At 38.0% G+C, this 11,057-nt stretch overlaps 1 protein-coding gene across 1 annotated transcript in view; it reads left to right on the forward strand.

Moving 5' to 3' along the window:
• Positions 1-9,547, forward strand: part of LOC100020945 (charged multivesicular body protein 1B2) — a 28,834-nt gene extending 19,287 nt beyond the window's left edge. Inside the window, exons 3-8 of the mRNA XM_007507490.3 lie at positions 2,145-2,291; positions 3,973-4,041; positions 4,132-4,239; positions 6,213-6,256; positions 6,503-6,575; positions 7,551-9,547. Coding sequence (XP_007507552.1) covers positions 2,145-2,291; positions 3,973-4,041; positions 4,132-4,239; positions 6,213-6,256; positions 6,503-6,575; positions 7,551-7,595 — 486 coding nt within the window. The 3' untranslated portion in view covers positions 7,596-9,547. The remainder of the gene's footprint in view (positions 1-2,144; positions 2,292-3,972; positions 4,042-4,131; positions 4,240-6,212; positions 6,257-6,502; positions 6,576-7,550) is intronic.
• Positions 9,548-11,057: the final 1,510 nt, after the last annotated feature.

An 11,057-nucleotide genomic window follows, 5' to 3' on the forward strand; every position in this document is an offset into this window, starting at 1 on the left:
ATTTGAACCTAGGACCTCCCATCTCTAGGCCTGGCTCTCAATCCTCTGAACTACCCACCTGCCCCTATGGGGTTGTTTTTTAATTGAACAGTTGAGCCAAACACCATTTTTTCATTAAATTGAACTAGGAAATTTTCATGATGCCAAACTACAGGTCTTGTGGCAATAGGACAGTGAAGTGTAATTTCTGTCTTTGTAATATAATTGAATTCCTCTCTGGGATAGGCCTTGGTGAATGCTGAGGATTCTATATTGTTGTTCTCTTGCCCCTTCTGACTCATAAGATCGTAAACATGACATCTTTGTCCACAATTTTCTCTGTTCTCCTCTACTTCTAGCACCCATTTCAGTACTAAAGGTATCATAGTATGACCTGGCACAAAAAAAGACAGCTAATGAAATCTTAGGCAGAATTGAGAAAGCCATACATAGTTCTTAGAACTAGGGAAGTGATTGTCCCTTATTCAGACCACATAGAGAATATTTATTGAGTTATGGGCATATTTTCAGGAGGACATTTGATAAGCTGTTGAGGGCCAAAGGAGAACAACCAGGATGGTGAAGAGCCTCGTGATGTCATATGAGGAGCATTTGCAGCAAAGGAGTGTTTACTTTGGAGAAGAGAAAAGCTAGTGGGAACATGGCAGCTCTTTTCAAGCATTTGAAGGACTAGCATGTGAAAGAAGGATTAGGTTTGTTCTGCTTGGCCCGAGAGGGTAGGACCAGGTTGCAGCAGGTGGAAGTTGAAAAGAAGCTACTTTCTGCCAGATGTCAGCAAAAACTTCCTAAACATTGGAACCATCTCAAAGTGGAATGATTTGTCTCCAGGAAACAGGGTTTCCTCTTGACTAGGGGGGCTTTAAGCAGAAATTGGGTGACCAGCTGGCAGGTATGTGGTAGAAGGGCTTCTTGTTCAGATTTGGGTTAGTTTAGATCACACAGGGTGACAGGTTTCAGGCTGAAATGAATATTAGAAATCATCTATTTTAACTCTCTCAGTTTACATTTGGTAAGCTTGCCAGGTAGTGGGTAGAGAGTATCAGAGGTAAGAGTTGAACCTAGATTTTTCAGGCTTAAAATCTTGTGTCCTTGGTCCCTTCCTATCAGTTGTCCAGAATAACTACATCCTCATTCTGTGATCTCCTCCTGCTATATCTAAGCCTCCTGCTGTTGCTTTCAGCTATTCTCTGGTTGCTCTCAGCAGGCCATCTTCCCTGATAGGATTGTGAAATAAGAGCCAGAGTTTCCTGTCTCCCACGTGAGGGAGCCTGGGGCTCTTGGAGCAGCTCTTGCTGCTAAAGCCTTCCCTGGTTCGATGGCCCTTCATCAGCTTGGGAACTCACTAATATCCAGAGCTGCCTGGGCACACTGATTGTGCAATCATGAAGAGGTGAAAGCATTTCTGGTAGTTAAGGGTTTTTAAGGCATTTTCTTTCTTTGTTATTTTAGAGAAGTATGCAGGGCACTTTAAGTGGAGCTTAATAACCCCAAGAGCAATAGCTTAGGATGATGATTTCCAAAATGCTTTAATAGTCACAGAGTGCTTTCTTCACAGCAGCCCTGTTGAGGTATATATATTGCAAGTCTTTTTTCTGTATTCCAGTTTAGGGAAATGGAACCTTCCTCAGGGAGGTTGAGTGACTTTGCCCCTGGTCATACAATGAAGTTGAGACCAAGTCTCCTGGCTCTTAAGTTAGTGTTCTTTGGCTGCATCACCCAACGTTTCTCTTATTCTCTAACAGCTGGCCATATGTTAGTCAAAGGTTACTAACCTTTAAAAAATTATTTTTAAATATAAAATTGGTACCAATTTTGGATAGTTGCTCTCTGTTCTTGGGCAGTTGGGTGACACAGTGTTTAGAGTGCCAGGCCTGGAGTCAGGAAGACTTATCTTCCTGAGTTCAAATCTAGCCTCAGACACCCTGGAAAAGTTGCTTAACCCTGTTTACCTCATTTTCCTCATCTGTAAAATGAGCTGGAGAAGCAAATGGCGTACCATTCTGGTATCTTTGCTAAGAAAACCCAAAATGGGTTCATGAATAGTCAGATATGACTGAGCAATAACAACCTTTGTTCCTAACATGTGTATTTTGTTATATATACCTTGACTTTATTCCAGTCACTTTTTTGTCATTTTCAAATAGGCCATCCAGAAGGGCAATACAGAAGTCGCACGAATACATGCTGAAAATGCAATCCGCCAGAAAAACCAAGGAATTAATTTTTTGAGAATGAGTGCTCGGGTAGATGCTGTAGCAGCTAGAGTTCAAACAGCTGTGACAATGGGCAAGGTAAGGAATCTGCTCTCTGAGTGATGCCTTCCTTTTAGCAGGGAAGATGCTAAAAAATCTTGGCACACAATTCTTAGCCCTTCTGTAATTCGGAGATGTGAAGACGTTTTCCCCTTAGCACTGACTGGCTTTTAAAATTTGCATCCTATATCTAAAGTCTATTATTTTGAGCATATCCAGTATTGTATCATTATAACCTTGAGTTTTTACTTCCTCGGAAATGGTAATAATTACTATTGGATAATATTTCATACTTGTTGCTAACATGTAATGGTCCTGGCAATATACTGACTGCTTTGCGAGGACTAGTTTGATTACATAAGTATGGAGAGGTAAGCTGACCACTGTGGTGAATTCTTTTACCATGGCAACTCATAAAAACAGTTGAGAGTGCCTTTTTGTGCAATAATGGCAAGTGGCAGAAAGAAGAGGTCTCAGAGGATAGTAAGAATCATAGGGTTTTAAAATAAGTCTCTACCTAAAGAGTATTTTTATTAAAGTGTGTACACTTCTCAGCCATTTAAAGGGGGAAATGCTTAAACAGCAGTTAGACTTTTAGGGACCTGACCCCCACTCCCACTGGAGTCCTGGTACTCTGAGATAGAAGTGAGAGCAACATGCCATAGTGAATAGAGCTAGCTTTGGGGGCAGAAAGACCTAAGTTTAAGCCTTGACTTTGTATCCTTGGGTAAGCCATTTAAACTCTCAGGGCCTGCATATAACTCTTAAGTTACAGACATTTCCTCACACCAAGGAAATAACAGCACTGGCCCTCCTACTTTCATTTCCACTCCCTTCTCCACTGCTCCCTACCCCCCCCCCCCACCACCACCAAACCTCACAAAAACAAAAAACCAAGAAACAAAAAAACCTTGTCTAGTACAGTTGAACTGACACTGCAAAAACTGAGTCATATCAGTTTTGACATTCTTGCTATAAATGGAGCCAGAAGAGATAAGGAAGTTACAGTTAAATGAAAGGATGGCTCATAGGCTGTCCTTGGAGAGTCAAACAATTATTTCATTCTTGTTCAGAAGCAACAAAAAATACCATTTCATTTCATGGGATCCTTGGGGTAGAGGTCCAGAATGTACTAAAGGCAGATTTGATAACAAAAGGAATGAGGTCAGGGGCAAGAAGGAACTGGTAGTGCTGTTAGGCAATGTTCAGGAGTCAAGCAGCAAAGGTTTGGACAAATTCATATGATGAGATTGAATGTGATAGAGTAGAGTTGTCAAGTGCAAAGCCCCCTGGGAAGAAAATTATATTAAAATATAATTGGGGAATGTTTAACGAAGGAGATACAAAATACGTGATATTAATAGGTGGTTTTCCAATTCAGTATACAGCTCACAGGGATCCTTACATATGGTTTAGTGGCCTTCATTTCCTTTTGAGTTTCACTGCACTACATCTCTCAAATCTGTCTCCTTCTCTTCTCTCACATGGCTTTAAATCTAGTTGAGGTTCTAGTCACTATGAGTGTGGATTGTTGCAAGATAGCTTCTCTAACCGGGTTCCTTGTTTTGTCTCACCTTTCTAATCCATATTCCCCAAACAAAGCATTCCTTCATGTAAAACTGTTCAGTAGTTCCCTCATATTTCTGGGATAAAATAGAGTTCTCAATCAGATTGTACTACTGTGGATTGGTTAACTCATTGCTTCTTATTCTGTTAATAGGTAACTAAATCGATGGCAGGTGTGGTTAAGTCTATGGATGCTACATTGAGGAGCATGAACCTTGAGAAGGTAGAGAAAGAATTTAGCCCTTTGACATTTTAATTATATTTCTAGTTAATGTGTTTTTCCCTTGGTCATACCTCTCCTCTCTGTTTATAGATATCTGCCTTAATGGACAAATTTGAACATCAGTTTGAAACCTTAGATGTTCAAACACAACAAATGGAAGACACTATGAGCAGCACTACAACCCTAACAACTCCACAAGTAAGCAGAAATGATGAGTGTGCTAGGAAGTAAACTCCAAAATTGGGCCCCAAGGGATCTCCACCTGGTCCTTTGGAACACAATTACCCTTCCTTCACTATTGAGAGTACCATTATCCTCCAAGTCACCCAGGCATGCAAACAAGGTGTCATCCTCTGCAAAACCCTTCACAACCTAGGTCCCCCCACCTTTCTGATCTTCTGAAACTTATACCCAGTCTCACTCAGCCGGCCCTTACTTTTTCTATGATGTTAGACTCAGTTCCAGGCATTTTCTCTGGCTTCCCCTCATACCTGCAGTGCCTTCTCTCTCTTTATCACAGACTCCAAGCCCCAGGTAGAAGTTCATTTCAGCAAAGAGCCTTTCCCTGCTCTCCTTAATGTTAATGTCTTTCTTATCTTTATTATTTCCAGTTTACCTTCTGTCTAGTCCAGCTTGCTGGTGCATGGTTGTTGGCCTGTTCTTTCTTCCATTAGACCAAACTCCTCAAGGGCAAGGACTGTCTTTGGCCATTTTTTGTATCCCCTGAGCTTAGCACATTGCTGACATATGATGACCACTCGATCAGTGCTTATTGGCTGACTGAGACATGAATGCATAGTCATTTACAGGCTTGATGCTGGTTGAGAAAATCCTGATGGTTTCTGGGTCAATTGCTTGGGTAAAGAGCAGCCCTCAGAGAAATGGAATCTTGCAAACCAACTCACCACAAAATATCATGAGCTTTGGAAAATCCAAATAGAGAATTTGGGACATTATTTTTAAATAATAATTGCCTTTTTATAATAGTTATGCTGAAATGATGAGGGTAGGAAAACTTGAATTTGTTAAAATCTAACTAACCTGCTGCCCTCAAACAGAATTATTTTTTCTGCATTCTGCTTTTATCAGAAAGAAACAAAACTTAAGGAACAAACATTATATTTGGTGTTTCTTTTAAAATAAAAATAAAGGGCATTCTCATCCTTTTATATCCTTATGCATAATAAAATAACAATTCATTTTCAGAATGAGGCAGCAGTGGACAGGGCATTGAATTCAGGAATTCTCATATCTACATCTAACTCACTATATGGCCTTATGCAAGATAGTTTCCTCTCTGGGCTTCTTTTCTTTATCTTAAAAATGAGAGGGTTAGCCTTAGTTGATGTCCCAGACTCCTTTTAGCCTAACATTATAAAAAAGAAGGCCCAAAGATTCAATAAGATCCTGTATTACTTGTGAGATTGAGTTATGTCCAGAAGACTAGACAGGAAAGTGATCCTGGTTTTATCCTTTAGAAATATTTTTCAACCATATTTCCTAACTCTCCCCTTTCCTTCATCATTCTGGACAAATTATTTAACTTCTGAGCACCTCATTTCCTGCAATCATGAAATGAAGCTAGACGACATGATCTCTAAGGTCCCTTTTCTTCTATGTTAAGATTGTAATGGTTTTAAATTTCATACAAAAATGGTTGATTTATTCAACTAATAAAAACACCTGTTTTCTGAAAATCCCTTTATTTGGTAAACGTTTAACTACTTATTTTTAGTCTTCTGTATATTGTTAAAAATTAATCTAATACATGAATCATTTGGCATCAAGTATGAATACCCTCAATTTCTTTTTAAAGTCGATGCTTTTACAGTCAAGTTATAACAATGCTAAAAACTCTTTGTTCCAGAAAAATTTATTTTAGTGAAAGATAGAACTCAAAAAACAAGAGATCATTTAAAATAAGATGTCATAGTGTAGCCAGAGTTGTTTGTCTAGAGTCATAGTTAAGGTTTCTCAAATTACCCTCGAGGAGTGATATATCGAAATGACCCAGCTCCCTCTGGTGGCAAAAGTTAAACAATGCTTTCTAAGTAGAAGGCTTGCTTTGAAAATTACAGATGACAGTCCACCTTAAAGGTAGATTTAACTAGAATTAACTAAAGAAACAGCCATATAAACTACTGAAAAAGCAATTTTCCCCCCTCTTCTAGAACCAAGTGGATATGCTCCTTCAAGAAATGGCAGATGAAGCAGGGTATGTATGAGCCAAGATTCTTTTTAATAGCATTCAAATTACATCAGCAATCGGGTAAAGAAAGCTATCCACTGAGAATATTTCTCTGACTCTTGTTTTCATGAAAACAGTAAATTGGACAAAAGTCAGGATGGAGCTTTCGTATTTGCGTTTTGAGACTGCATCTAAATTATTACTTAAAGCTTGACATAGTTCATTGTTCTTATAAGCCTATTTTTTGTTTTGTTTTGTTTTTTATAATTACAGCCTTGATCTCAACATGGAGCTCCCACAGGGTCAGACTGGTTCTGTTGGCACAAGTGTTGCTTCAACAGAACAGGTAAATATTGGATTGTAGCTTGATTGAATTCAGCTTGAATTATATCTAAGGCCCTTAGGAAATGTAGAAATATATATACTTTGTTTTCATCAGTGCAGTGTCATGTGAAAGTTAAGCAAAACAGGCCTTTTTCTCCTTTCCAAAGTCCTCCCACCTTTCATTTGCATGTACATTTCAAATCAAGATTGAATTGCTTCCTAATGGTCTAGTTCTTCCTTGGTGAACCTCTGGTGCCAGAGAGCCCTCTCTATGGGCATGCAACCATTGCCCGCCAGAATTCGTTACTAGAAAGGAAAAGGGACTTGGGCGGAGCCGCTCCCTTCCCTCTCTCCACTGCACCTGAGGACATTTTTTCACTTCACTTGCACCTCTGCCCAGTAGCCCAATGCTTCCTCCCTCCCCTGTCTAGGGTAAGGGGAGGGGCAGCATGTGGTCTCTAAAAGGTTAACTATCACTGATCTAGCTGCATCTGGTCTTTTCACAAATTCTCTAGCCCTTACACAATTTATCTTGGGCAGTCTGGTGAAGCCTATGGACTTCTCTTCAGAATAATGTCTTTAAATACATAAAACAACAATCAGAGGACTACAAAGGAAATTAATTATATTAAAATAAAGATGCAATTCCTCCACTCCCCTCTACCAAATTTGTGGGACCCTCTTCCCCTCCTGAATTGTCTTCAAGAACTCCTTTGGGGGTCCATGGAACCCAGGATAATGGTTCCATCTTAAAGTGTCGATCAACAAACATATATTAATCAATAGTCAACATTTATCAAACTCCTACTATGAGCCAAGCACTGTGCTAAGTACTGGATAAAATATAAATCTTTAATGTTGGACTTATAAGCATATTATACTAATTTTGGACACATGATTTTAAATATAATTTTAAATGTAAGCTCTGTGTGTATATGGTTTTATGCCTATAAGAGTCTTCATAATATTTAATAACTTAAAAATTTGCCTCCTCCAGGATGAACTATCACAGAGACTTGCCCGCCTCCGTGATCAAGTGTAACACAAAGACCTTGATGCTGTCATACACTACGCTTACTTCTGAAACCTCTTGTGTGTGTATGTGTATGTGTGTATGTGTATGTGTGCATATATATATATCTCTTATCTATATGGATAGATAGAGATAGATAGAGATATAGATATAGATGTTCAAATACTCTTGGTAATATAAGATGCTCTGGGCTTGCAGTTCTTTATGAATAGGATAAATTTGAGGGAGCTTGCACTCTTACTGGATTTTATAATTCTGAACAGTATAGGTTGAAATGTGGAAGATGGCTTTTGCAGGTGTCTTAGGTTGAAACAAGTTTAATTCATTCTGTTTGAAACATCTTTGTTAAATTTGGGGTCATAATTCTAGTTCCCAAATATTTCAATTCCTGTTTACAATGACTAATTATTAAAGTGAAACATTTAAAAATCTGTGTTCATTTTCTCTCTACAGAGCTGAGATGATATTTTTTTAAAAGTAGGAATGGAATAGGCCAGGGAAATCTCTCTCCTTTGTTCACTTAACCCAATACACATTATTCCCCATTTTGGGATGAACAGTACTGTGTGCAATGTTGGTCTGCTTTTAGTCTGTATTTGTTTTTTAACCTTAAATTATCATAGGAATTTTCATACCATATTCTGAGAGAGACAGAGTGAGTGTGTGTGTATGTGTGTGTGTGTGTGTGTGCGCGTGCGTGCGTGTGTGTGCGCGCATGCTTTAAAATCTTCATGAAATGATCATCTTAATAATCACCTGAAAAAAGTGCCACACTGCTTCATTTACAGGAAAGTTTAAGGCTCATTTGCATTTACTGTTTGCAAGATATGGTGGTTGTTAATTCCGAGCCATTTTTGGACTTCCATACTTCTCTCCAGTAAAATGATAAAATTGGGAAATTGGACTTTTCCTGTTGAATTTTTATTAGCCAATATTTTTAAAGTCTGTTTTCTTACCATGTACATTCCCAGGGATTATTTTAGGGAAAACTGACCTGTTCTGTTTTAAACAAGAATTTCAAAAACAAAGAAATCAGTGTGCTATCCTCAAAACTAAATGTGTTAGTCCTGTATGTCTTAAAGCAGCACCTCATTACTCATTGGGAATCTTAAGTGGATGTGGAGATTTTAACTTTGGCCATACAAGCAACATAAATACTCATCTAGTCAAGTGGAAGTTGAAGTAGTTTGGGTGTTTGGGGGAGGGGGGACCAAGTTACTGAATTTTGTTGCCCCAATGTCAATTCAACCTCTTAGAATGGCCGGTATAGTTTATTGAAATGTGCAATTTACCATGTAGCTATGATGTTTTAACTTAGTAGTCACAAAGTGGTGGCGGATCAGTGAATTACTAATACATTATAGCAAGAATACAAATGGAGGTTGAATGAGTACAGAGACTAGGGGCAAGGGTTTATCCGCCTGGTGAAAGATTTCCCCATTAAATAGTTTTCTGTTTTTTTGTTTTGATTTGGTTTTTCCAAATAAGAAAGTTTTCTTGAGGAATGATTATCCCCATTGTTAGTCACAAAGGCATTCGAAGTGCAATTACAAGAGCCTTTTGCCAGACCTTTCTTAGCTAAATATTACCCATTCATCCCTGCGAATGAGAGTAGGTTTGAATGAAAAATACATGAATAAGCAAATGCAATGGGAATTAGCTGTGTTGTTTGTTGAGCACTAGGTCCCATGTATCCAAGTTTCTTAGTATATGACTGGAGTGTTTCTATCTCCATGTAGACATCCTGCATTTTGTTAAATGAGTGATGCTTTTTTCCTCTCTATGGAAATGATTTGTGTGTTCATTTTTACTGAAATATTCTAGGGAGCCAGAGAAGAGAATTATCATAGACCAGAATGCCTATGAAGTATAAACTTTCCTTATTTTCCTTTGTTGACATATGTAACTTGTTCTTTCAACTTGGATAAAATATTACAATTAAAAATCTCTTAACTTGTGGATATCTCTTATTCGAATCTTTAAAGTATCAATCAAAAAATGATGTGTTTTTTTTAACGTTGGGATGCTATTCTGAAGTGTTTTGTATGTTTTAGAGGCCAATCTTCAGTTATTTAGAGTTAAATATTTAGCTTATTGTCTCTGATAGCCACCAAGCTTGCCTTTAGATTCATACTTTGATATCTTAAGTATATGCTGTAAGTCTAAGAGAGTTCTAATCTTGGAATCTATTCATAACAGCAAATGAAATTTACAGGCCTTAGTTTGCTACTATATTCATTATGTTTACAATTGACAAGTGACTGGGGAACTAAGCTAAAAGGTAATTTTGATATTATGAGCTAAAAAGAATTTCTTATTTGTCTTTGGTCTTGATACTCTGTTCCCTCTCAGTCTCCATTATTTTCCTCAGTACTGGAAAATGTAAAAATTAAATCTCTAATAATAAAATATTATAGTTTAGGAGGTTTATTAAATATCATTAGAAATCAAGAAATACAGAAGATACAAAATAAAGACCACGTGCCCATGGTTGATCAGCCAGTTCAAACATCCATTTTACCACCAGCAAGCTCCAGACAGAAGTAAAGAGGTGGGACCTTCCATATCCCCATTTAATATCCCTTATCTACAGGAAGTCAGTGAGCTCCTGGGAAATACAGTTTTTTTTAGGGTAACAGATTTTCAATTATACATTTCCCCCTCAGATCCATGGAAGACTGGTCTCTCCAATGGATCTTGTAAACATAAACAACTTTGAAATTACAATAATTTGGGGATAAAAGAAAAAGAGAACAAAACCAATGGTTGCTAGATGTATTGACAAAAAGCCAGTTAGGGGCAGTCCCCTTTTGGCATGAGAGTATACATACAAAACAAATGCATTCAACCCCACACAGTTCAAATCACCACATCCCAAAGTTCACTCTGGATCTTCTGGTTAAGCGTGTGGTCTGTGGAGGCATCTTCATGGTGCCTTCTCCAAAGAATTCACTTTCTGGATTTGGAGAGGTAGCATGTTTTTAACCTAAAATTACTCTCAAAAAGAATTTAAACTTTGCCATTTCAAATAAAAATACATTCCCCCCCCCCCCCCGAAGAGGATGTTGAAAAACACAGGGATCACTTCGGAATACATGGCTGAGTTAAGAGGTATATGAATCAATTATCAAAAGAAAAACAAATGGAAGAAAAAGTAAATGGGGGGGGATCAAAATCAGAATCAAAATATCAAAAATGTATATACATAAAATTTTGAGTAAACAAGAATAAATTCATAACAGGCCCTTATTAGGGTCCAATTAAAGTAATTTATATCCCACAAGTCTGTAGGACAAAACACAGTACAATTTTACGTATATTGGCAGCTAAGACTACAGGGAGTTGCCACACTATGAAAGACAGAAAAGGGACTAGATTATAGGAGTCAGGAAGGAACCAAATTTGAGATACTTGGTAGACTGTGGGACAAGGAAGACCTGCCTTTAACACATGTTAAACAGCTGCAACCTC

The sequence above is a fragment of the Monodelphis domestica genome, chromosome X (genome assembly GCF_027887165.1).
Source record: "Monodelphis domestica isolate mMonDom1 chromosome X, mMonDom1.pri, whole genome shotgun sequence".
NCBI classification, from domain to species: Eukaryota; Metazoa; Chordata; class Mammalia; order Didelphimorphia; family Didelphidae; genus Monodelphis; species Monodelphis domestica.